General features: G+C 56.0%; 3 protein-coding genes and 1 long non-coding RNA gene across 14 annotated transcripts; 1 reads left to right on the top strand and 3 right to left on the bottom strand.

Annotated features, from left to right (window-relative positions):
• Window positions 1–671: 671 nt before the first annotated feature.
• TSTD1 (thiosulfate sulfurtransferase like domain containing 1) lies at window positions 672–2,030 on the bottom strand. 2 transcript variants are annotated; one of them, XM_026487386.4, is made up of 4 exons: window positions 1,931–2,030; window positions 1,591–1,713; window positions 961–1,123; window positions 672–873 (listed from the first exon to the last, which is right to left on the bottom strand). In XM_026487386.4, the coding sequence occupies exons 1-4, from the start codon at window positions 2,004–2,006 to the stop codon at window positions 822–824; spliced, it is 414 nt and encodes a 137-aa protein (XP_026343171.2). In that variant the 5' UTR covers window positions 2,007–2,030; the 3' UTR covers window positions 672–821. The 2 variants fall into 2 exon arrangements, with proteins under 2 accessions (XP_026343171.2, XP_026343172.2); XM_026487387.4 differs by lacking the exon at window positions 1,591–1,713 and having other exon boundaries at window positions 1,931–2,023.
• A 275-nt stretch (window positions 2,031–2,305) lies between these two features.
• Window positions 2,306–8,058, bottom strand: USF1 (upstream transcription factor 1). Of its 8 annotated transcripts, none has more exons than XM_048225252.2 (11): window positions 7,920–8,058; window positions 7,177–7,375; window positions 5,545–5,594; window positions 5,266–5,381; window positions 4,810–4,911; window positions 4,371–4,566; window positions 4,038–4,125; window positions 3,843–3,901; window positions 3,627–3,721; window positions 3,250–3,378; window positions 2,306–3,060 (listed from the first exon to the last, which is right to left on the bottom strand). In XM_048225252.2, the coding sequence occupies exons 2-11, from the start codon at window positions 7,182–7,184 to the stop codon at window positions 2,971–2,973; spliced, it is 933 nt and encodes a 310-aa protein (XP_048081209.1). In that variant the 5' UTR covers window positions 7,185–7,375; window positions 7,920–8,058; the 3' UTR covers window positions 2,306–2,970. The 8 variants fall into 8 exon arrangements, with proteins under 8 accessions (XP_048081209.1, XP_044235765.1, XP_048081208.1 ...); XM_044379830.3 differs by lacking the exon at window positions 7,177–7,375 and adding an exon at window positions 5,975–6,067; XM_048225251.2 differs by having other exon boundaries at window positions 7,177–7,468; window positions 7,920–8,021.
• Window positions 8,059–8,105: 47 nt separating this feature from the next.
• Window positions 8,106–13,328, top strand: LOC130544188 (uncharacterized). Its single transcript, XR_008960256.1, has 3 exons — window positions 8,106–9,204; window positions 11,323–12,267; window positions 12,395–13,328. It is a non-coding gene; the product is annotated as an uncharacterized LOC130544188 (long non-coding RNA).
• ARHGAP30 (Rho GTPase activating protein 30) lies at window positions 9,012–24,524 on the bottom strand. 3 transcript variants are annotated; one of them, XM_026487380.4, is made up of 12 exons: window positions 24,114–24,524; window positions 18,924–19,026; window positions 16,476–16,620; window positions 15,521–15,603; window positions 15,258–15,365; window positions 14,556–14,683; window positions 13,897–14,068; window positions 13,714–13,817; window positions 13,558–13,635; window positions 12,638–13,027; window positions 11,521–11,786; window positions 9,012–11,428 (listed from the first exon to the last, which is right to left on the bottom strand). In XM_026487380.4, the coding sequence occupies exons 1-12, from the start codon at window positions 24,208–24,210 to the stop codon at window positions 9,791–9,793; spliced, it is 3,312 nt and encodes a 1,103-aa protein (XP_026343165.2). In that variant the 5' UTR covers window positions 24,211–24,524; the 3' UTR covers window positions 9,012–9,790. The 3 variants fall into 3 exon arrangements, with proteins under 3 accessions (XP_026343165.2, XP_057170738.1, XP_026343167.2); XM_057314755.1 differs by having other exon boundaries at window positions 11,692–11,786; window positions 24,114–24,517; XM_026487382.4 differs by lacking the exon at window positions 24,114–24,524 and having other exon boundaries at window positions 16,476–16,616; window positions 18,924–18,997.
• Window positions 24,525–24,809: the final 285 nt, after the last annotated feature.

Genomic DNA, 24,809 nt, shown 5'->3' with positions numbered 1-24,809 from the left:
TTCCTCAAGCCAGTGACAGAGTCTCAAGGAGGTGAGGCTGGGGCTGGGGACCTGAAGGTCTGGGCCAAGGGGAGGCAAACCACGTCTATAAAGGACTAGATAGTAAAAATGTTACGATTCGAAGGACATAGAGTCCCTGTCACGCTATTCTGCCATTTTTGCACAAAAGCAGCCACAGACACTATGTAAAGGAACAGTCATAGCAGCCAGGCCAAGTGAAGCCTGTCACTACTACCCAGGTCCCACCCCCAAGATTCCAAATCTGGGACAGGGGCCAAACATTTTTTTATTTGTTTGTTTTTAGGTACCAGAGGATTCCCATGTGTATCCTGGGCTGAACACAATTGTTCTAGGGGCGCCTGGGTGGCTCAGTCAGTTAAGCATCTGCCTTTGGCTCAGGTCATGATCACGGGGTCCTGGGATCCAGCCCCGCATCGGGCTCTCTGCTCATTGGGGAGTCTGCTTCTCCCTCTCTCTCAAATAAATAAATAAAATCTTTAAACACACACACAATTGTTCTAGGAGAATATCATACTCTCAGGAAGCCGCTGGAGTTCGGGGGGTGGGAGTGGAGGGTGCAAGGTAGGGGCCAGATGAACGGAGGACTCAGGGCTGAACTGAAGTCTAGGTTAAGATTGGGACTATCTGCAGTCCACCTGACAAATTAAGTGCTTCCAATATTTTGATTAAATGCTCTTTATTTGATACTTGTGCGTGCACAGCACAGTAAGGAGCTGTCCAACCTGAGGAGTGAGCCCCTTCATCACTCTCAGCTTAGGTGGCGATGGGGGCGAGGGAGAAGGGGCCAGCAGGAAGCCACCCTAACCTTCTTTCTGGGACCATTCTCTATAGGCTCCTGCGAAGTTGCGAGCCCTGTGGAGACAAAGGGGGTGAGGAAGGAGAGGCCCGGGAGGCAGTCCCCAGTCCCTCCCCAGCTAGGGCTCCGCACCCTCCCCATACCCTGTGTATCCAAGGCCTTGGGCCAGCTGCGTGGCCTGCAAGCCCCGTCTGCCCATCTGACAGAAGAAAATGAGGTTCTCATCTTGCAGCTTCGGCTTCTCGGTGGAGTACAGAGCCTGGAAAGCAGCGGGCTCCATCTGCAGGGCACTCTCCAGCTCCGACACTGGGAGGAGTCGAGGGGAGATCTCAGGTTCAGACCGGGCCTGGAAGGACTGGGTCCCGGCCCCGACACATCTCCAGAGGGCCCCAAAACAACATACGGTGACCACTACCCCTCCCCTCCAACCTCAAGCTCCAGACAGGCCCACCTGCGCAGGAGGGCACCCCAACAGGTGAACCGGAGCCACTCCCCCAGCAGGGAGGAGCGGCGCGCGGGTACCCAGCCTGGGGGAGGTCAAGCGTAGAAAAGCGGGTCCGCCCCTTCCTCGCCGCCTGTTATCCGCTCGAACTGGAAGGACCAGTTCCGCTGCCAGGATCCGCCTCCCACCAGCTCTTCTCCAGCAAGCTGGAGTGGGGGTGGGGCTTAGAGGAATACAGGACCCCGGGGACCGTGCCTTCCCCACGCCGCCCTATGAGCCCCTCCTGGACGGCCTCTAGGCCACCCGTACGGGCGTCCTCTCTGTCCCATACCCGGGATATTGAGCGCCCCCGGGATGGTCCCCGCTGCCGCCTCCTCCCGAGATCTCACATCGATGAGCCGGGCCTGGCCGGAGGCCAGCAGCGAACGCAGTTCAGGGAGCGAGACCGTGGGCGCTGAGAAAGGAGGCAAGAGAGCCTTGAGCGGAGAGGGTTGCCCGGCACCTTAGCGCGGCGCCCCTCCACCTGGCAGCGTCCCAGCCCGGGAGCGGGGGCGTGCGGACCTCCGAGCCACGCCCCTCCGCTACACCTCCTCCCGGGGGCTCCACGCGCTCCCGGAGGGGGGGGTCGCAGGTAGGACGGGACGAGGTCCCTGGTCTCTCTCGGCAGGTACCTCCAGCCATGGTGCGCGCCGCCACGGCGAGCCACAGGAATGCTGCCCCGGGCCGCCCCCTCGGTGCCTGCAGCATCTCCCCCGCCCTCCCGCATCCAGAACCGGAACCGGAAGCGAAGGCACCGCCTCCCGCACCGCCCCCGCAGCACCTGTTCGCGGACACCAGCTCGCTAGGGAAATCTTGCGATTGCCCAGCGCGGCGGCGGGCGGGGGAAACGACACACTGGTCTGGCCCAGGCGCTGGGACTCAGGTTAAGGAACACGGGAGCAGCACCCCACCCTAACCGCGGCCCAACCCTTACTGGGCAAAGTGCAATGCACCTCCCTCCCTTCCGCCCCAGGGCCCACAAAAGGAGGAAAACCAGGTGACAACAGTGGCTCTGGACGTTTTATCTTAAAAAAAAAAAAAAAAGAAAGAAAGAAAAGGAAAAGAGAAAAAAAGAAAAGGAAAAACCATCCCCACAAGGGGAAGGCCCCACGTGGGCCCCTGTCTGTTGTTCTCCCTGGCTCCAGAGACTTCTGCATAGGCCTTAGCTGCTTGCTGGTCGGTCTCCTCTTCCTGGGGCAGCAGCCACTGCGAAGCAGCCTGTTCCCCAGAGTCCTCGAGTGCACATCTGTCTGAGTCGAGCTCCGGGGTAAGAAGACCCAGTGAAGTGCCAGAGTCCTGGGGCAAGCCAGAGCATCGCTGGTCAGCAGCCCCTCTGCTGGCACTCTGAGCAAGCCCAGGGCAAGCCCCCTCGTCGTGTGTGTCCGGTATCCAGCACGGAGACAGCACATGCATCTGCAAGGGCACATGGGCCCGGGGGGCTGTGCGGTGGGGCCAGGCAAGGCTGTCAGTGTGCGCCCACATGTGTTTCACACCACTGCAGGCGGCCCCATGACAGGGCCTCGGTTCAAAGCCACGCCTTCTCAACTCCCCCTGGTCCCCCGCCAGAAGCGGGCAGTGAAGGAAAGGGGCACGGGGTTAGCCGGTTGCTCCTGGGCTATGTGCAGTTCTCGGAGAGGGGTGGTCGGGGCCCGAAGCTTCCAAGTCCCCGCAGTTAATTGCTGTCGTTCTTGATGACGACCTCTACCCCGTGGTGCCGCAGCTGAGCTCGGAGCAGCAGATTCTTGTTTTTAAGATCTTCCACCTGACACGGAAAGGAGGCCACGGAGAGAGTGAGCAGAAAAGCCGGCACAGCCGCATCCCCAAACGTGTTCAGACATCCGCTAGTGGGGGCAGAAAGATGAAGCCCTCTCTGCGGAAACCAGAGGCAGGCGTCCCACAGGGGCTCGCGGGCTGTGGGGTGGAGGAGGGCTGAACTGAGGAGGGGTCTGACCTGCTGTCGAAGCACATCATTGTCCAGCTGCAGCTGGTCAAGGCCCTGCAGTTCTTCAGACAAGCGGTGGTTACTCTGTCGAAGCTCCTGAATGTAATCACAGGCTTTGGACAGAATTCCACCTTTACTCTGCAAGAAAAGGCCAACGAAATGAGGACTAAAGTATGTGACACCTGGCTTGCCTTCCCAAAGCACACTCACACTTTGGACCTCATTTTTCCCCTAACGAGAGTGGTAGAACATTTCACAGGGATACAGGAACCTTGGAGAAAGATAAGCAAAGATTACTGCCGTGTGTGCCCTCACTACCATTTCTGGAAACGATACCAGGAGACAGAATTCAGGCACCCTGCCCACTACCAGGGTCTTTCCGTGACCTGGCCAGACTTGGTGCTCTCCATGGAGCAGTCTGGGATGATCTTGGACAGCTGCACAATCCAGTTGTTAATCTTGTCTCGGCGGCGGCGTTCAACTGTGGGGCAACGGGGAGGACAAGGTGACTCCGTGAGAACTCACCACAGGCCCTGCAGGGCTCCCTAAGCTCTCCCGCTCAGACACCACGGCTGGCCCCAATCCCACCAGACAGTACTTACCTTCATTATGCTGAGCCCTGCGTTTCTCATCCCGAGTCGTCCTGGGAGCTTCTGACTTCCTGACAACAGAGCCCAGGGCGGCCAGAGTTAAGGGAAGGACTGAACATAAGATTGGAGGCTGGCGTGAGGAATGACACAGGGGGTGGCAGGGATCAAGACCACCGTGGCAGCCAAGAAGAACCGGGGGTTACTCACGGGGAATAAGGATGAGTCCTGGGGGCGATGGAGCGCTGGCTTCCTCCTTGCAACACTTCTTGTGGTGACATCATCACAAAGAATTGTCCTGTGAAGATGCAGGGCAGGTTGTGTCAGGACATGGGACTCAGGAGCCTCACCAAGCTCTGGGGTCAAGGTCCTAGGAGCCTCCTCTAAAAAGGAGCATACTTCCTCCTGCTGAAGGGCAGCCCCGGACTCACTGCCTGGCCAGGTCTCGGTGAGCGTTAAGGGGCCATGGGAAAGGCCCACCGCCCCCAGCCATGTCCCACAGCCTGTCCTAGCCCCTCGAGCCGGCACCCTCACAGAGCTCACCAGTGCCGGGAGGGGTCGCCTGCCCCAGCAGCGCCTCCGAGCCTTGGGTAGTGACAACAGCTGCTGTACTGCCTGATGTAGTGCCCCCTGCGCCATCTCCCACTGCAGTGCTGGGGAAGTAAGTATAGTGCGTCTCGGCGGCTGTCCCCTCTGTGTCAACTGCATCGTCACTGGTGAATGCACCCTGGATCACCGCCTGGGAAGGAGAACAACAGAACGGAGTCCAGGGACAGTCAAAGACATCTCACTGAGCTACTGTGCAGCTTCTACCCCCGGTGGGAAGGAGGGAGAAACATCCAGAAAGGGAAAACCTAGTACCTTGGGACAACGCAGCCTCAGATGCTTCGCCACCCCTAACCCCACCCCCATCTCACGGGTCCGGCTGGCTTCATCTTACTCCTCGGAGCTCCAGTCCCCTCCCCAGCCTAGGCCCTGGTACCTGGGTCATGGACTGAGTGGCAGGATAGCCACTGATGGCGCCAGTCCCCTCAGTCTGGCCATCCAGCTGCCCCTCAGACACCTGGATCACCCTGTACATCACCTAGAAGCAGGAGGCAAGGGAGAGGTGGGCAGAGAATACAAGAGTCAAGGCTGGGGACCCAAGGATTCTTATAAAGCCTCTCTCAGACAGAGCCCCGAAACAAAAGTGCTTCAGAGACAAAGCTTCAGCCAGTCCCCCTTCTGTCCCCAGGGGTTTCAGCCTAGCCCTCACCCCACACCAACCTCTACTCCAAACCTCTTCCTCCCAGACCCCCCCCCCAGCCTCCCACCCCTGCGGGAATCCACATCTTCACCGCCTCCTCCAAGCCAGGTCTCCCCTTGACAGGCTCATTACCTCCCTCAACCCCAACCCAACCCCAGGTAGCACCTGCCGGCACCTGGCCCCCTCCCTTACCTGGCCCCCATTCTCAGTTCGGAAGACGTACTTGACGTTGGGGTCAGGGAAGGTGGCAGCTGACTGGATGCTGGCAATAGCCACGCTGGTGGGGTCCTCCCCCGTTGCCACTGCACCTGAATTAAAAGAGCAAAGGACAAGTCTGCGCCTTACTGCCTTTCTCCCTCTGTTCCACCTGCGTGTCATTCAGAAGGACCAGGGTGCACAGGAGACATGCCCATGGGGGAGGGGGAGAGGCCAGGCTGGGCCCTGGGTCTCAGGTCTGTTTCTACCACTCACCCTCCTGAATCTGCACTGTCCCCTCTTCAGCTTCAGCTGTTTTCTGCTGCCTGTTTGCGATGGGACGAAAGAAAAAGGGAAGGGAATAAAAAGCTCACTGACCCATGTGGCTTCCAAACTCAACGGCATCCCCAACAGACGCTGGGTTAGGTTAGAATAACAACAGCTAGTATTTACTGAGTGTTTACTGCGTGCGTAGCACTGAGCTAAGCACTTCACACGCGTTATCATTTAATACTAAGAACAGCACGACAGGGTAAGCAGCACTACTTGCATATTGTAGATGAGAAACTGGATCACGCAGCTGGTAAGTGATGGAGCTGAAACCAGAATCTAGGTCTGTCCGACTCCAGAGCCAGTGCTCTTAGCCACTGCGCATTCTCCCAGGCCTCCCATCTCCCACCCCAGACCCTACCTCTTCTGCACTCACCCCTTCATCTCTCTGTAAGGGGGCACATCCGAGGAGCTGGTCCTCCTTTGGAAGTCTTCGTATCTCCTGCCTCACAGGCCTGAGTGCTAAGTCCTGATAGAAATCAGGGAGTTTGCCGTGAGTCCAGGAAACTGAACGGCCTCTCTGTTTCAAGAAGCTAGGCTCCATGAAGACTCAGCCAAGAACAAAATCCAATCAGTCTACAGAGGACAATCCGTTTCCTCCATTCTGATGCTGAGAAGTGAGCTACAGTGGTTGAAAAAGTAACTCTACAGTGCTCCTTGGCCCTCCATTATCGCTCCAAGTCATGGTGGAGGGGGATGATTATACTTAAAGACTGAGAAACAATATCTTTCTGGATGGATCATGACTGAAGTTATCACGAAGGGCCACGACTTCGGGGTTAGGAAGGTCATGTTTAGACCACCACTATCAAAAACACAGGGCCGTTGGACGCTGGTGCTTCTTCCAGCTTCTCAGCCACATAACGTACCAAAAAATTTCTGTTCTCAAATCTAGGAAGGGGAAACCTCCCTGAACCATTAAGAACATACTTGGCCCTTGGGCCTCATTCTACTTGGCCCCTTGGGCTCCTGCTTTGGGGTGTCCAAATTTATGTCATTTGTTAAAGACCCCGAAGTCCAAGTGTATCATTTTCAAGCCTCTTCTATTTTCTTCACCAAGCCTTCCTGTAGAACAACACAGTTGCTAAAATGTTGCCATGACAACTCCAAATCAACTGAACCTCAGCAAGAAGGGAAAAAACTCCAGGCTCAAGGTTCGGAAGGAGAGACAATGGAAAAGAAACTCATTGGCAAGGTGCCCGCCTTGGGACCCTGACACCCAGCCAGAGGGCAGGAAAAACAAAGAGCTGAGAAGACAAATGTCTCCAGAAGGATACAGTTCCGTGTACAAAGCAACAAAATTCTCCCCCACACGAACGGGTAAGATTTTGGCCAAGTCTCTACCCATAAGGTCCCCAAACCTTTCCTATCTAAGGAAAACCTTCAGCGGATGAGCCTTGGAAAGTCCTCATTGAAGGAAACTGTTGACCAAAAAACCCCACCAAAACCCAAAACAAACAACAACAACAACAACAACAACAAAAAAGAACTGAAAGTGAAACTGTCCGGAGGAAGTAGCGCCGCAAGAAGATCCCAGTCCCTAAGGGGAAGTAGCACCAGCGTTTCGGTACCACCTACCTGTCCATCCTCAAACCTACGGAGGAAGTGCCCTCCGAGGCTTCTGCGCTGACTGCAGGAGGAGGCGATGGAAGAGACGGCAGGGCACAGGAGGCGTCTCTATCGCCCACAGCTGTCAGCCAGGGGCAGCCTCTGAGGACACCCAGCAACCGGGTCAGGCTGCTTATTCAAATCTTAGTTGGACATCCGGAAGCATTTCCTGAGCATTAGGGGATGCGACACGGAAACGCGGACAGGATGTTGTGGCGTGCACGCTCGGGCCAGGAGGGCCCAGCAAGAGCCCCTGCTAAGTCTGGACACAAAGGGGAAAATCACCAAGTCCCGAAAGAAGTCCGGCGCCCCGACCTTGCCCGAGAAGGCGGCGTCACCCCGCAGGGCCCGCAGCCAGGAGGCGCGAGCCCGCGAGCCCGCGAGCCCGGGAGCCCGGGCGGCCGCCGCGCTCGCCCCGCGGCCCGGCGCTGCGCCGGGCTGGCAGGAAAGGGCGCGGGGCTCGGCGGGCCCGCGGTCCCGGCCCGCGGCTGGCAGCGCAGGAGGGCGGGGACGCGCGCGCTCGGGGGCGGGGAGTGCGCTCGGCCCACAAAGGGGGGCGGGAGAGAAAGAAGCGGGCACGGCCCCCTCCCTCAAAACAAAGGCTTCCTCCCCGGGAGGTCCGCCACCTGAAAACGGAAACAAAATCCAGGCTGCCCTGCCTGCCGGCCCACCCAGACTCCAGACTCCCGACTCGCGTCCGGTCCCGAACTCACCGGCCGAGGCCGCCTCAGCCGCCGATCTCCCCTGACCGTGTTCTCCCTCTCCGGACTCGGAGAGTTCCATGGACAGCTGCTCATGCGCACTCCCGGCCTGCGGCCATGTTGGTGAGGGGCGGAAGTGTCTCTCTCGACCCGCCCAGCCTCCTCAGCCGCTGAGCCGCCCCACTTCCGGTCGTTCTCGCTTGATGAGGCTGAAAGATCCGGATGGGTGGGGATGTTGCCTGGGCGGAGAAGAAGGAACTACCTGGGACCCGCGGAGAATGACATTGAAGTCTTTGTGGCTTTCGGCACGAACGGGAGAAAGACAACTAATGTGTGCTACCATCTTTCCGCTGGACAAGGCGTTTTTAGTGGTGGAAGGGAGCGAAGCTGACTTAGATCAAGGGAAGGAAGTCGGACGGAGACGCCATCTTTAACAAGGGCTACTTGGGAGGCCATCTTGGATCAGGACACTCTTTTGGTGTCCACTGGAGAGGGGGACGGTTCTGGATATACTCTTCTGTATTAGCGTCAGCAGTTACCCACCCAAAGATCTCCCAGGGCTTCCAGTTTTTGTGAGGCTTTCAGTTGCTGTGAGAAGGATGCTGATTCCCATTCTTCCCAGTTAAGACCTACCCTTAATGGATCTAAAGCAGTGTGGTGTGATGAGAAGAGTTTAGCCTCCGCAGCCAGACGAACTCGGATCTCAAACCTACCGCTCTCCCTTCTTACCTCTGAGATCTTTGGCAAGCCTTTGGCTTAATTAGCCTCCCTAATTGACCTCATTGTACAGGTGTCCCATCTGTGAAATGGAGATACCAGTACCAACTTCACAGAATTGTTATGTGGACTAAAATCAAAGGCATAGATTCTTTGCTTGTTGAATACCTAGCCTTCACTGGTACATAACGAGCATTATGTAAATAAAAGTTTCTCTTCCTCATTTCCTGACCGCCATGAACCTAGCTCTAGTTTCTAGCCACAGGTCTCCATGACAACAACTGAGGAAAAGCACCCAAGCAACAACAGCAAAGGGACATTTTGCCAAACATGAAAATGCGATCCCTATCACCTCAACTCTAATAAGAATAATGAGACTCCACGCTGTTTACATATAAAAGTACAACTTTTATTCTGAGACATCGCTTCTTACTATAATGGGACCTGTGGCCCCAGCCTGTCTGGAGAAGCAGTCCCAGGGCCTGAGTTATGCCATCCCCTTTCCCTGAAATGGGAGGAAGTTATTCCAAAGGACAAAGGAGAAGCCAGGGAGATCCCTACAAGACCTCTCTTCCTAAAGGTAACTGGAGGCAGAGGGTAGGGATGCTTGAAAGGAGGCCAGTCCCTCGTTTGAGGGCTTTGAGGCCTTCAACAAGCTCCTTGACATGTTCCTCCTGATACAGAGCTAAGAGGGTCAGGAGGTATCCAAGAGCAGAATTAGGGTGGGCAATTCAGAAGTGTTTATGTGTGATGGGCTCTGACCTGGCCCTGTCTCCCCTCCTCCACCCTGGGCTTCCATGAAGGGAAGTGCACAGCCTTCGAGGAGGCCAGGAACTTTGCTGGAGTTCCCTCTTCATTCTTCACTTTGAGAAACTCTAAGTATTCTGCCAACTCTTTATTCCCTTTGACCAATGACCCCACTCCCTGGTAACAGGATCTTGGTGACTTTCTTGGGAATATCCTAAGGGATAAGTGCTTTGTGTCTGAGACAAACTCAGGTAAACCAACTGAGGCAATGCTTCCCACAGTCAAAAGGAGAAGCTGGAGGGTCAAAGCCTATGGTGTTGGGCACTACAGCTGCTCAGGCTGCAGAAGAGACAGCTAGTCTGGGACCCTGGAGATTGGAGACAACTTACTGTCCTCTTTGCCCAGTGCTATGGTTCTACTCACAGTCCCTCACCTCTCCCAGGGTTAGCCTGTGTTTCAAATGCGTATGATCGGCGCTGGGGGGACAGAAGAAGGTCAGGGGGCTGGGGTTCCCTGGGGGGCAGACTATGCCGGCTTCGGTGTCCAGACCCTTCTGTGTCTTCAGGTGGGAGCTCCAGGCAGCTAAGTGGCCGAGGAGAATAGGCAGGAATCATACTACAGGGGGAGGTTCTGGGGATGAGGCTATAGTCCCCACCCCCAGTACAGGTCTGGGTCCGCCGAACTCCCTGAGCCTCAGTCCTCTGGCGGTCCCGGGCCAGGGCCACAGCAGCATCAAAAGAAAGACTGCCCCCATTCCTCCAAGAGGAGCGGGAGGCTCGGGACCCCCAAGCCCTTTCCCCAGGAGTCCCATCAAGCCGACCAGGCCTCGGGCATGGGCTTGCAGGTGCCACATGAATCTTGCTACACATTGCACTAGGCATCTTGGCAAATTGTGGTTTGGGGGGCACCACAGGCACAGAGCGGACCTGTTGGACCTGAACCAGGGTGGAAGCCAGGCGCATGCTCACACCACTAGCAGAGCCAAGAGGACAGGGGCACAGATTGCAGCCCTCTGGACTGGGCTGCCCCTCAGGCTCCATCTCCTCTGGCTGGGGTGGCTGTGGGGCTGCCTGTTCTGCCTCAGAGGACTGGGAATTGCCCTCTCTGGCACCGTCAACCTCCAGGGACTCTACGTGTGACCCTTCAGGAAGGGAGTCCTTTCCTAAATGGTCACCTCCAGCCCTCTGGTCTCTCTCAGACTCTCCGTCCCTGCTCTCCCGGTCCATGCTGACCTCCCCTGCTTCTCCTCCAGCCGCTGCTTCTGGGCTTCTGCCATCTTCACCATCTCTTTGGTCTTCTCTGGCCTCTTGGTGCTCCTGCCCCTTCTGTCCTTTCCCCTCATCCTGCCTGCCTCCTTCCGTCTCTTGTTTGTGTACAACTTCCCAGCTCTCCTCAGCAACTTGGTTTTCCTGGACCCCACACTCTGGGTCGCTTCTGGCTTGTACCTGGCCTTCCTCTCCTTCCTCAGCCTCTTCCTCTCTCTCAGTCTTTCTTTCCATCTCCTTGTCTTTGCCCTGCTCTCCTCCTGTTCCCTCCATATCCTTAGCTTCCTCCACACTCTCATCCTCCTGCTGACCTTTGGACTCCTCTCCCTTGGCCTCTGTCTCTTCCCCGCTCCCTTCTCTCAAACTGACCACCATCTCTTGGCTTCCCCCAGCCTTCCCTCCTTCCTCAGCTGCCTCTCCATCCTCCACCTCACTCCCTGGACTCCCCTCAGCCTCCTCCCTGATGTCCCTTGTGCTTTCAGGCTCAGTCTCCTTGTCCTCCCCAACTTTGCAGCATGCCTGCCCTTCCTCAGCGTGCCCTGGAGCCCCCTGTCTCCCACACCCTGCTGTCTCTTCCTCCAGACTTTCTGGACCCTCCCAGGTTGGGTGTTTGGGTGTCAGAAGGGGACTTAGGTCATCGTAGGCACTCAGGAAGACTTCCTCCCCACTTTCCTCCTCTCCTTCAGGCCTGGGGTCAGCAGAGTCCGGGGAACAGCAGCTGGGAGCCAAGACAAACTGCGCCTCGTCCAGAGACAGGTCATCCAGGGGTGGCTCCACAGAGAACTCCTCCACCTGTAGGCATAGCACCGGGGCTCAGGACCAGGTGGCCCTGTCCACCCTCTGGCTTCCTTGCCACCCCCAAACCCAGCACAGCTCCTCCTTACCTGAGGCCCAGCTCTCAGGAGCTCCTCCAGGTAGCCCATCCCAGGGTCGTCCTCCCCAGGGGAGAAGGCTGCTCCTGCTGCTCCTGCCTTGGCCACCTCCCCATCCTCCACCCCCACCCACTCAGGCTCTGAGCCGCTTGAGTCCTCTAGGAAGGAGAAGGAATCCTGCACCTCCTGGGACAGGCAGTCCTCCAGGGCAGGGGCCATGTCCTCTGGGCCACCGTCAGCCAGGGGACCTGCAGCTGAACTTGCCTCCAACTTCTCATCTGTTGGGAGAAAGGAAGTCTCAGGAACATAAAGGTCAAGACCAGCCTAGACCCTTTCCAATGTGGATCTTCCTAACACTGCTACCACACAGTCCCAATACTCCCAGCCTAGCTACTCCCTGTGGCTGATCCTCTCAGCTCTATATCCCGAACTACTGGCTTATAGCTGTCGGATTGAACTCCCACCAGGTGCCACGCTGTACATTGCACAGCGTGTTGTCCTGTTTTGTCCCCACAAAACAACTCTATAATGTAGGGTATTTATCCTCATTTTAAATAGGAGAAAAGCAAGACTCAGATTTGTCCAAGATCCCAGCTCTGCCACCTCCAACCTAAATCGACAGCAAATAGCTGAACCTAGGTCTCCGGTTCCAATGCAAGCAGCAATTACTGTGTCATAAGGTTATGAGGCAATGAGACACGCTGATGCCTGCAAAGTCCTTATCACGGCGCCTGGCACAGAGTAAGCCTTCAGTAAATGGTAACTATTAGTATTCACACCATTATTATTATTATTATTATTATTATTATTATTATTATTATTATCTTCATCTACGATGTATCCTTACCTTGTACTTAGTAATCCCTACTGTATATGTCTGACACAGACTCCTATTCCTGGGTAAATCAGTGATCTGAAGGATACCAGAGTTCCTCTCTCCATGAATTCCACAGAACCTGATAATATTACTGGATCCCTCCAGCCTGGAATCCAGGGAGGCAGCTGAAGGTAACCACCCAAAGCCCGAGGCCTGAGGCCTCTGCCATTCCCAGGATGGATCCCTGGCATCAGAGCTTCAGCTTAGAGTTCTAGTCCCTTCTCCCAGTCTGGGAAATCCCTGGGTCCTCACCTGGGGGGCCAGGGCCAGGGCCAAGGCCAGAGGCAGGGCTCGGCCTGGGCTGTAAGGCAGGGCACTCAAGGCCACGGGTGAGCCTGGCCAAGGAGACGTTAGAGATGATGTTCGGCGGCACGCTGAGGATGGAGGTGATGTGTAGGGGGAGGTTGACATTGTAGGGGTCCGAGATGTGGACTCCAACACAGCGCTCTGCGCGGCTGCTGCCCCCGGTGCGAATCACTGACCGCCCCGCTCGTGGCGTGCCTGGCTCAGAATTCGTGCCCCCCAGGGTCTCTGCCTCAGGCTCCTGTTCACCTTCTGCTGCCTCCACAGAATCATTCTCCAAGCTGTCCGGCAGCAGCGGGCTTGGCCGGGGACTGCTGGGTCCCGCCAGCCCCTCCGGCTCTGTGGAGGAGAGAGAGGAGAGCAATAACATCAGCTGCGAGGGGCCTGGACACCTCAGGAAGGCTCTGGAGAATGTCCCCTGCTTTCTCAAGCCCGAGAGCCAGAACAGCCTGGAAGGCCCCCGGCCCGGCTTCCCTGGGCCACTCCCGCGAATGCTCCGCAGCCAGCACTGTGCCTCCACTTACCTGGGAACCTCCTTCCCTCCCTGCAGTTACGGTCACTGGCCATCACTGCCCCCCACCCCACACAAACACACACACACCACTCTGAACCTGGTGATAAACTTACTACTCAACCTAGCATCTGGGACTGTGGCTGGTGTGTAATAGGCACTTGTTATCTATGTTTGAAATTAGTGAGCACATGTGGCCACATGTACACACACACAAACACACAGGAATGCACACACAACGCGCTCACCCGTAATACTGTTATTCCTTTGCAGACACGTTCACAGACATGCTTGCACACAGGCGTTCACCGGCCTATGCATGCATGTACTCACACACCAAGTGCACACCTACACTCACCATCGCTGGCCCCAGCTGCAGCGCTCAGCGAGTCCATGCTCTTCGCTGGCCGCAAAGTCCCCTTATCGGATTTGTCCTCTGCAAGACACGGATGTCTGTAGAGCCGAGGTCTGGTACACCTTCGGCAGAGCTCCCCCTACATCGCTCCAGACTTACCTCTGTCCTCAGCCCCCCGCGGAAGTTTACGCTTGGTCTCATGGCCAGAGCGACCCAGATTGAAGATAGATCTCCACTTCCTGACCTTCAAAGACCCCTTTCTCCTGGAAGGAACAGAGAAATCATTAGGGCTGGAGCTTGGCGGTCAGTGCAGGGGAGGAGGGCCCCGGAAGGAGGCCTTACTTGTGCTCTGCAAACTCAATGATCGTGTGGTAGGGCCGCATCTGTGGGGGTCCATCGCCAGCCTGGAGGATGCTAGGCAGGTGGTAGGGCAGGGACCTGGGCATAAGGTCCTCGGGGCTGCCTGATCCCCGGGCCCCTGGAAGGGATCGCCATCCACTCTCCGTCTCCCCACCTAGGAAAAGAAGAGGAATTGGCCGGCCAAGAACAGAGATGAGAGAAGGCTTTAGGTATCCAGCTCCTCGTGGCTCCCTCCCACTCACCAACTAACTTCCAGGCTAGGGATGTACTCGGAGGCCTTTGGAGGCAGACTCTCCGTGTCTAGCTCCTCAAGAGGGAATCCTCAGGGACAAGGGGCAGGAGATCCCAGGACATTGGCCCTGTGGGCTCTGGGTGCGAACGATCAGTCAGTAGCCCTGAGAACCAGGATGGTGCTTAGGAGCTCAAGCACTTACGGGGGGGCGGGGGGTGTGCTCAAGTACGGACTCCGACATCTGCCCAGCGTCTTCTCCAGGCGACCGTGAGCAGCATCCCTCCCTGAGACTCAGTCCCTCATCTGCAGACCCTGGAGACTGAGCTAGGTGACCTCTGAGGCCCTCTTTCACTCTGACATGACACTCCAGACGGAGTGTGGTGGCGTGGGGGGTGGGAGGGACACTGACCAGAGAGAGCAGCACCCCCGAAGAGCTGGTCCACGTGCGTGAGGATGAACTCGACCACGATGGACTGTACACGCACCTCCATGAAAGCTGCTGTCCCGTTGAAGCCTGAGGCCTCTATGTCCTTAGACCTGTGGCGATGTGGAGTTATTCCCCTCCAGGCCCACCACACTTCCCCATCCGAATTCTCCCTAAAAATACCCTACACCTTCCACCCTGCATGCCCTTAACCTCATCTCCCCACCTCTTAAACTACATTCATGATTCAAGTCTCAAATGCCACTTCCTTCAGGAAGCCCTCTTGGACACTCCCTCAGAATTAATCTCTACTTCCTTTGCACACGAGACTGCCTTGTTATAACGAATATCAGGACTTCTCAGAGTCTGCCTGGAATCACAGAGAGTGATATGCAGGCCAGTTCTCAAGAGACTGTAAGATGTTTGCTCAACAAACATTCCATAAGGACTCTTCCTGCTCCAATCCCTGAGCTCAGTGATACAGTGTAAGAACACACAAAGGCCTTGTGTCCAGTGGGTAAACCCCATCCCACTCAATGTCCTTCTGAGCCTTCCTGTTTCTCGCTGGCCTCTGCGAGACCTCCGCAGCCCTCTCCAGTGCACCCGCACAGCCACACCCATTCCTGAGCAGCCTCTGGGTGCTCGGCTCTGCCCGGACCCCCACCCACTGCTCACCCGTGTACCCACCTCAGCAGGTTGGGGGCCCACACAATGGCCAGGTTGCGGGCGTGCATGTTGGTCTGAGCACTGAATGAGGCCATGTGCACCAAGTGTCGCATGAGGAATTCCAGGGTCCTGCAGAAAGGAGGCATCAGGGGCCAGGGGCCAGGCAGGAAACACCCAGGGCAGGGGTAGGGTAGAGGTGTGGGAGCCAGAAGAGAAGAGACAAGTCAAGGCCCCAGGGCTGTTTGGGGTGGTTGGGACTCTGGGAGCAGGGGAACCCCACACACCTATAGTTTGGGACAGGGAGTTCTCGAAGCACCTCTAGGATCTTGACCAAGCGCTCCGGCTCCAGTTGCACTCCCACGGCATCCTGATCGGGAGGAAGATTCAAGAAACAAGTCCGCGAGCTAGCACCGCCCCTGCTTACTCCTGGGAGCGCTGAGCCCGACTCTCGGAAACAATTCTGTGCTGTACCCCACCCCACCCCCCACCCCAGATCTTTCAAAGGACACTGACATAGCAGACAGAGCTCAGAATTTGGGGCCCACAAGGCCTGCAGCTGGGTCTCGGCTATGCCGCTTAATAGCTTCGTGACCTTGAGCAACTTACTCCTCGGGAGGCTCTGGCACAGGAACACCTCCGTGGTCCCTCCCCGTGGCTGCTCCGGGGGCTGTGGAGTTATTCCGAGGTGCCCAGGAAGGCCTACGCCCACCCAGTCTAGCCTGTGTGGGCTGAATGGTGTGGGCTGCTATTCTGGCTTTCTAAATGCTATTCTGCTCAATAAAATGCAACTTATTTTTAAAATGTTACTAAATTCAAGATAGCAGTTTTGTCATGCGTTTTCTTATTCAAAAAATGTTCAACACACGGTCCGCTCCTGGAGGCCATGCCTGAGAGTGTTGACTTCTAAGAAGGGTTGTCATTCTCTTAAATGTAAGGAAGCTCTGGTCTAGGTGATTTCCAAGGGCCCTCTGCTCTCCGACTGGGTTCTACTTTCCCCTGGTCTCACCCCTGAACTGTGTGCGATCTGCAGGCCTCAAGGAGGAAGGGCGAAGAGAAGAGGGATGGGAGGGCGGAGCTAGCAGGCCAGGGGGATTTGTAGGGAGGGGGCTTTTCATTCTCGTGCGGTCTTGGTCACTCAGCATCACAGGACACTGTCTGGCATTGGACACACTTGGGAGGTCAAAACCAGAGCAGTCGCCCCTCAGCCTTGTCTCCCACCCCCCTTGCCTCTCAACTCACAGCAAACTTGTCATAGAGCCGGTAAGTGAGCAGGGGGTCCGGCAGTTCTCTGAAGTAGGCCTTGCACAGGGAGGAGACACAGTGAATGTCCTGGAGGTAAACATCTTTCCGCAGGTCTGGCTTCCGCTCTGCCTCAAACTCCTGCCTGGGGAGGTGCAGAGTGGTCAGGAGTGGTGGGGGCTGGGGGAAGGTGGGAGAGGTGGGAGCTGCGCACATGGGCCCAGGCAGGGTCGAGGGTCAACGTGCATGGGCCTTGGAAGGAGGCTGTTGGGGCATGTGTCTACGTGAGGCACGCCACTGTGTGCCGTGGGTGTGAGGGTGGGGGAGGGGCTAGGGAAGCGGGCTGCGCACGAACAGGGATGCAGCTGTGGGTGTGAGCAGCAAGGTTGGGGTACGTAAGACTCAATAGAAGTGGGGGGATGAATGTACATGTGTTTCTGGGTAGGTGTAAAACGGAGTGTAACTCTAAGAAGGAAACATTAGTGAAATCTTCATGACCTTGGGTCAGGCAACAGTTTCTTAGATAAGACACGAAAAGCACAAGCAGCCAAAGAAAAAATAGATACGTTGAACATCAAATGACAAACTTTTGTGTGTCAGAGGCCACTATCAAGAAAGTGAAGACAAAAAAGAAAAAAAAGGGGGGCGCCTGGGTAGCGCAGTCGTTAAAGCGTCTGCCTTCGGCTCAGGGCGTGATCCTGGCGTACCGGGATCGAGTCCCACATCGGGCTCCTCTGCTGTGAGCTTGCTTCTTCCTCTCCCACTCCCCCTGCTGTGTTCCCTCTCTCGCTGGCTGTCTCTCTGTCACATAAATAAATAAAATCTTTAAAAAAAAAGAAAAAAAAGAAAAAAAAAGAAAAAAAAGGGGGGCGCCTGGGGGGCGCAGTCGTTAAGCATCTGCCTTCAGCTCAGGGCATGATCCTGGCGTTCTGGGATCGAGCCCCACATCAGGCTCCTCCACTGGAAGCCTGCTTCTTCCTCTCCCACTCCCCCTGCTTGTGTTCCCTCTCTCGCTGGCTGTCTCTATCTCTGTCAAATAAATAAATAAAATCTTAAAAAAAAAAAAAAAGAAAGAAAGAAAGAAAGTGAAGACAACCCACAGAATGGAAGAAAATATTTGCAAAGCATAGATTTGGTAAGTGTTTAGTATCTGGAATATATTGGGGGACCTGGGTGGCTCAGTCGGTGAAGTGTCTGCCTTTGGCTCAGGTCATGATCCTAGGGTCCTGGGATCAAGCCCCTTGTCCGGCTCCCTGCTCAGCGGGGAGTCTGCTTCTCCCTTTGCCTCTCCCCCACCATCCCCGACTTCTGCTCTCTCTCTTTCTCATAAATGAATAAAATCTTTTCCAAAAAAATATCCAGAATACATAAAGAATTCCTACAACTCAAAGGACACAAATAACCCAATTTAAAAACAATCGAGGGATTTGAATAGAAAGTTCTCCGAAGCTCTACAAACGGGTCATTTGCTTGATGCCTCGAGCTACTAGGGAAATGGGAATTTGGGTGAAGTGTCACCTCCCGCCCACTAGGATGGCTGTAATTCAAAGGACACACAGCGACAAGTGCCGGCAGGTGTGGAGGAATCGGGACCCTCGCACGGGTGGGAAAGGATGCGCTGCCCTGGAAAAGCGGTCTGGCCCTTCCTTAAAACGTTCAGCGTGGAGTCACCGAGTAACCGTATGGCCCCGCAATTCCACTCCTAGGTCCATACTCCAGAGAATTGAAACCACGTGTCCGCACGAAGACTTGTACGCGAGTGTGCACAGCAGCGTTATTCAGAACAGCCAAGAGGGGGAAACAACCCAAATGTCCGACGGCTGATGGGTGGATAAACGAAGGTGGTGAGGCCACACGATGGAACGTGATCCAGCCGCACGGAGATGAAGCGCTAGCCTCTGACCCTAGCGTCTGAGGGCGTGAACCCCGGAAACACGCGGAGGGAAAAAAGCCAGACACAAAAGGTTCCAAGTATACGATTCCATTGACCCGAAACGTGCAGAAAAGGCACATTCATAGAGACAGAAAGTAGACTAGCGGTTTCGAGGGGCTGAGGGAAAGGAGAAACGTGGAGCGGCTCTTTGGGGTGTTTCTTTTGGGGTTGATGAAATGTTCTGGAATTAGATAGTGCTGATGGTGGCGTGACCTTGTGAATGTACTAAAAAAATCACTGAACTGTACATGTTTAAAGAGTGAGTTTTCTGGTAGGTGAATTGTACCCAAAACTGTTTAAGCTGGGTGGTTGTAGGTGGGAGCGGAGACGCATGTGTCCGTGAGCACACGCACGCCAGCCTGGGGGGAACAGGTGCCTGTCTCCGCCTTTCCTGAGGAGACTCCAGAGCTCCTCCCTTAGACAGCACCTAGCACCCGGGTTTCCTTCTGCCCCCTCGCCCCTCCGGCTCCCTGGCCTCCTGGCCCGCAGAGTCCTCCCCCCACTGCCTGACTCACCGGAGCTTCTGGATGTTCGAAGAGACCCCGGAGAGGCGGTAGATCCCATCCACCACTCCGTACTCTTCCACGAACTCCGCACAGCTCTTCAGCACCTGCGGCACTGGGGACACAGACGGGGCAGAGAGAGACGGGTCAGGTCTGGGAGGTCAGAGACCACAGGGGACCTGAGAAATGGAAGCACCAGCGAAGGGGTTCGGGGGGACTGGCAGCGGAGCTCATGAATAAAAACCCGTCGGGAGGATTCTTAGAGGCCCTCAGCTCCAGCCTGCCAGTGTCTCTGCGATCTCTCTGCCCATGGGGTCCCGAGCCTCCGCATAAATCCGCCCACGGGAGGGGGAGCGCTCGGCCTCTCCAGACGCCCATTCCTGTTAGACAGCTCTGCCTTCGTTGAACTGAAATTTGTCGCTTTGTAACTTTTAATTGCTACCCCAGAATTTTCTAAGGGGTAGCAGTCTGGTTGGAAGGGCACCCGGAATAACAGGACAAGTCTCGAAAGCACATTTATTTAACACTCTGCATAAGATGAAGGAACATTGGGGCGCCTGGGTGGCTCAGTCGTTAGGCATCTGCCTTCAGCTCAGGTCATCATCCCAGGGGCCTGGGATCGAGCCCCGCATCGGGCTTCCTGCTCTGCGGGGAGCCTGCTTCTCCCTCGCCTCTGCCTCTGCCCCTGCTTGTGTTCCCTCTTTCTTGCTGTCTCTCTCTCTGTCAAATAAATAAATAAAATCTTAAAAAAAAAAAAAAAGATGAAGGCACATTAGGTGTCCCGACCCAAATGGGGCAGAGCTGACAGGGACTATTGTGAAGCACCCCCTCTCGTAAGCAAGTGCGTGGGCATCAGGTCTGTCATAGGAAGGTGCACAAAACTGGGACAGGTCAGTTCAGGAGAGAAACAGCTATGACACCTATGTGCCAAGCACTGTGCCTTAGGTATTCTAGTGCCCATTTTATAGATATGAAGACTGAGGGTCAAAGAAGTAGCAAGTACCCAGTATTACCCAGCTAGGGCCAGGATCCAAACCCAAGAGTGCGAGGAGTTGTACTCTCTCCGACCCCGGCCCTCCCCTGTTACTAGACTAAGCTCCTTAAGGACAAGCTCTAAACGTGACCAATTTTTTTTTTTTTTTTTGGTGGCCTCTTTGAGGCCCAAACAGAGTGACCAATTTGATGTCTCTCGTATTTTCTGACATGGTGTCTCAGACACAGGAAACCCTCCAACACCAAGTGCGAATTCCCATCTTCACGAGGCCACATATTTATTCTTCTGAAGCCTTCCCTGCCTTAAATCCTTTGCTCCCTAAACATCTTGCTTCACCCCAATCTTCATTGCTCCCCTCGCAGATCTAGCGTGAAACATAAACTCCACACAGTAGGTTAAGACCGTTCACAAACTGGGCCCAGCTCCTATCCCAGCGTCAGCTCCCGTCAATTCCCTGACAAACCTTCATTTTTTTTTAAAGATTTTATTTATTTATTTGACAGAGAGAGAGACAGCCAGCGAGAGAGGGAACACAAGCAGGGAGAGTGGGAGAAGAAGAAGCAGGCTCCCAGTGGAGGAGCCTGATGTGGGGCTCGATCCCAGAACCCCAGGATCACGCCCTAAGCAGAAGGCAGACGCTTAACGACTGAGCCACCCAGGCGGCCCCCCCCCCCCCCCAGCCCCGACAAACCTTCTGACCAGCCCTTTGCTACTCCGTGCACAAGCCTTGGTACCATAACTCATGTTATCCCCTTGCCTGGAAATACCCTTCCCTCTGTCTTCGACTGGTCAACTCCTAAGATCCCTCAAAACACGCTTCAAACATCACCTCCGATTCCGAACCCTTTGCTTTTTTTTTTTTTTAAAGATTTTATTTATTTATTTGACAGAGATAGAGACAGCCAGCGAGAGAGGGAACACAAGCAGGGGGAGTGGGAGAGGAAGAAGCAGGCTCATAGCGGAGGAGCCTGATGTGGGGCTCGATCCCACAACGCCGGGATCACGCCCTGAGCCGAAGGCAGACGCTCAACCGCTGTGCCACCCAGGCACCCCCGAACCCTTTGCTTCTAACTGTATTATAGTACTTACCGCACTCCGTCATCACTGGTTTCTTTTGTGTCTACACCTCGGACACATAGTAACATTTTCCCCAGCAGGGAGCACAGTGTTGGAAGAGAGCAGTGCTCCATAATGGTTTACTCGGGACTCAGCAAAGTAATCCATCAGTTATGAGGCTTGGTGACATCCCTTGGGGACTGAAATAGGCAGTATTGCCTAAGAAAAGGACTAAGTTCAATAAACCAAGATTCACCAAAGAAATACCTCTCGTGTATCAGTGTCAGAAAGAGCTGTTTCTCCTCAGCCGTCTTTTTTTTTTTTTCTGATGGGTTTTATGAGTCTTATACCTGATTATGTTTCTCTCTTCACTTGAATCACCAGGAAGCTCAGAGCCCGCGTCTAGAAACCACACAGCATCACCCGATAGGCATTTCTGGCTCCCAATCTTACCTCCTCCTCTTGTTTCTCCTTCAACCCAATTCCTTCAGTCATTTTATTCAATCTTTTTGTAAACTTTTGGGATTTGGGTCACAATTTTGTCACAGTTTTGTGTACCTCCCTGTGACAGACCTGAATCCCACGCGCTTGCTTACCCACACACTTCCCTTCCAAGTTCTTGGTGGAACTGAGTAATTAAGTAAGACGGAAATACAGAACGAAGGAAATAATCAATAAACTTATCAAGCATGATTTTAAACCCTCCTTGTATGGCCGGTGTCCACACCCTTTGCCCTCCTGCACCCCAGAGCCAGGACTTGGGTAAGACAAGGAAGGCACGAGAGTGTGGAATTTAAGCAGGCACCCACTCGGAGGGCTGTGCAAGTGCCAACGGTGCACACACACGAGTGTGTGTTGGGAGTGAGAGCCTCCTTAAGAAAGAGCCACCCAGGGGCTCCCAGATGGCTCAGCTGGAAGAGCATGCAACTCTTGATCATAGGGTCAGGAGTTCGAGCCTCACACTGGGTGTAAAGAATACTAAATTAAATAAATAAACTTGAAGGAAAGAAAGGAAAGGAAAGGAAAAGAAAGGAAAGGAAGGGAAAGGAAAGGTATCAGAGCCCCAGAGGAAATGGGTCCAGGAGATGAGGGGAGAGATAACAGTCAGAGCGGGGAGGAAGAGTCAAGGAGCCAGAGATCAGAGCCCTGGGATGGGAGATGAATGTGAGAGACAGGGCTGAGGTGATGGAGTCAAGCAGTGGAGACATCAGGGGATGGGGGCAGGGCAGGGACGAGGGCCCAGAATGTAGAGACCTGGAGCATCAGAAACCTGAACAAGGCAGCAAAGAGATAAAATTTAGGAAAAGGAAGAACTCAGAACAGGTAGGGCTTGGGGAAGGAAGAGACCCGCCTTCCTAGGGCCGGGAGCAGGGAGAGGGCGCTGAGAGGGAGCAGGGAGAGGGCGCTGAGGGGGAGGACGGGGAGAACTGAGCTAACCTGGGAGGATAAATTCAGCGGGACACAGATCTCCACTAGCACAGGCTTTCTTCTGTGCGGGGTCTTGGGTTAGAGGGAGAAGCCATTGCCTCTCTCTGTTCTTTCACTTCCCACCTGTCTGTGCCAGGGGAAGGGGGATGGGGGGCTGCCGCTACTGCTCGTGCCCAGGACCACGCCACCCTTGGGCTCAGGTGGAGTTCTGAGGAGGGGTAGGAGGGGCTTCTCTCCTTCTCTGGAATTCACTAGGACCAGGCTCCAGCCACCAGATGCCTTCCAAAGAACATGCCCCTCGCAGGCTGGGAATGCAGACAGAGGCCGGGAGGGGACACAGGAGTGGGGTCTGGGCGGGCTCAGGGGTGTCTGTGTTTCAACACAGGGCTGCCAGGGGCCACAGGGAAGGGCAGCACCGGGGTGAGGAGACCGAACTGAGGGTTTGCAGAGAACTGGGAGAACATCAGCCCCATTGAATCATGTGGCCCTTGGCCAAGAGTCCTGGTTCTCAAGAGTCAGCCGTGTGCCGGCGGCTGGGCTCTGCACAGGGAGAAGAGAAAGGCAGAGCAGAGCCTTCACAGTTGAAGCTGTGTAACACTCTTCTTTGGGGCCCCGGGGTTTCCCTTCACCGAGGCCAGTGGGGATGGGGGCCTCTGGAGGAGGAGAAAAGGGGAAGGAGGTGTTTGGGGACAAGGGGGCGGGGCTAAGGGCAGGAAATGAGCTAGGAACCACCATCACCCTCCCTCCCCTGCAGGAGCCACAGCCCAGAGCAGAGGAGAGGACAAAGAGGAAATGACAGATTGGGGTGGGGTGGGGTGGTGGGGGGGAAACGTGCCCTGCTCTGGGAGGAGCTCAAAGTGCCAAAAACAAGGCGGACTGGGCAGCCAGGACACCTGCGGTCAATTTCAAATCAAATCAAGCTACGTTCGTGAGTGGCTACTCCATGCCAGGATGAGCCCAGGGTTGTCCCTGGTCCCGCTGGCTTCCGAGCCCCTCATGGGAACCCAGGGAGGCAGAAGACAGGCCCCACAGATAGTCCCACATCCACCCCTTTGCACACTGCACCCCTATCCTCTAACCAGTTTCAGGGCATCTCTCTTACCCTACTCACGTCCCCCATTTCGGCAGCTTCTCCCCTTGCCCTGCACCTTGAACCCCTTCCTCCTGTGCACAGGGAGGGTCACGGAGACTGGGGGAGGGAGGTCCCACCCCACACCCTCACCTGTGGCCCTCAAGACTGTAGAGGGCCCAGAGTCCCACGACCACGCCCCTGGGCGCTCTGCTGCCACCAGGAAAGCCCCGTCCCCCCCAGTGCCGCCCTCAGACTCTCCTGGGGCCCTTCACCTGTCTCCTTCCATTCAGACCCAAGGACCATCCATGGGCCCTTCCATCACTTCTCTGCTGACCCTGTTGTCCCCCCAGCCTCCCGCTCTGTCCCCAGCAGTGATGCCGTCACCTCTCTTTTGCCTACTTCTCTCGGTTTCTCATCTCTCCCTCCTCACCCCCAACTGCCCCATCGCCAGGTAGTTACACAAGGGGGCTCCCCTGCCTTCCCCGCTCAGCCACATTTCCTGTCACACCTGCCCCTCAGCCTCCTGGGTGCTGACCCCAAGCCACTGCCCCTTCGCCATGAGCACCTGGGCGCTGCTTCTGTCCCTCGGACTGGACCAGACGGAGAAGCTCCATGCCCCCCACCCAGCAGCAGCCCTGAGCCGCCTCCTTACCCTCCTGGCCCGAACGCTGCAGCTGCTCCTGCAAGTCACACCCAAACACCCGCTCCTTCGAGCTGCCCTTCTTCTTTCCTTTCTGCCGAGACTTCATGGCTGGAGCCCCCAGGCCCTGGCCCGGCCACCTCTGCCCCCCCAAGACCTTTGCCCTACCAGTCCCCCATAGGATCCCAAGCCAGCCTCTGGGCTTGGCCCGGCCCCAGGGGGCAGGGCTCCGAACTGGGGGGTGGAGGGTGGCCTGGGCAACAGGCAGAGGCTCCTGCCTCTGCCTCTGGGGCCCCCGGCTACACGGAAGTAGCTGTGGAAGAGGAAGCTGCCAGGACCCTGGCGAGAGGCTGTGTCTCGTGGCCCAGGCTGGCACTCGCCCCTCTGGCCCTGCTCAGCCCTAGGGGAGCAGGAAGCCGTGCAGCTCCTCCAACCCGCTTCCTGTTAGAGCATCTTTGCAACCACAGGGCCTGGGGTGGGGGAGGCAGCTGACATTCACATCCTCAACCCATCACTGGGACTTCGCTCATTGGTCAAGGCGAGGTGACGTCAGAGCCCTGGGGTGGGGTGGTGGCGCCTGGGGTGTGAGCAGGTGACTGACACCCTTAGAGACCAGAATTCGGGGGTCCGGGGTACAGACTGGAGGCTGGCCCGAGAGCAAGGTGGCACAGCGCCCCGCAACGCACCCCCCCGAGGGAGGATGCCCGG

Source organism: Ursus arctos, unplaced genomic scaffold, assembly GCF_023065955.2.
Source record: "Ursus arctos isolate Adak ecotype North America unplaced genomic scaffold, UrsArc2.0 scaffold_2, whole genome shotgun sequence".
Classification (NCBI taxonomy): domain Eukaryota; kingdom Metazoa; phylum Chordata; class Mammalia; order Carnivora; family Ursidae; genus Ursus; species Ursus arctos.
This window is presented reverse-complemented; position numbering and strand designations above follow the sequence as displayed.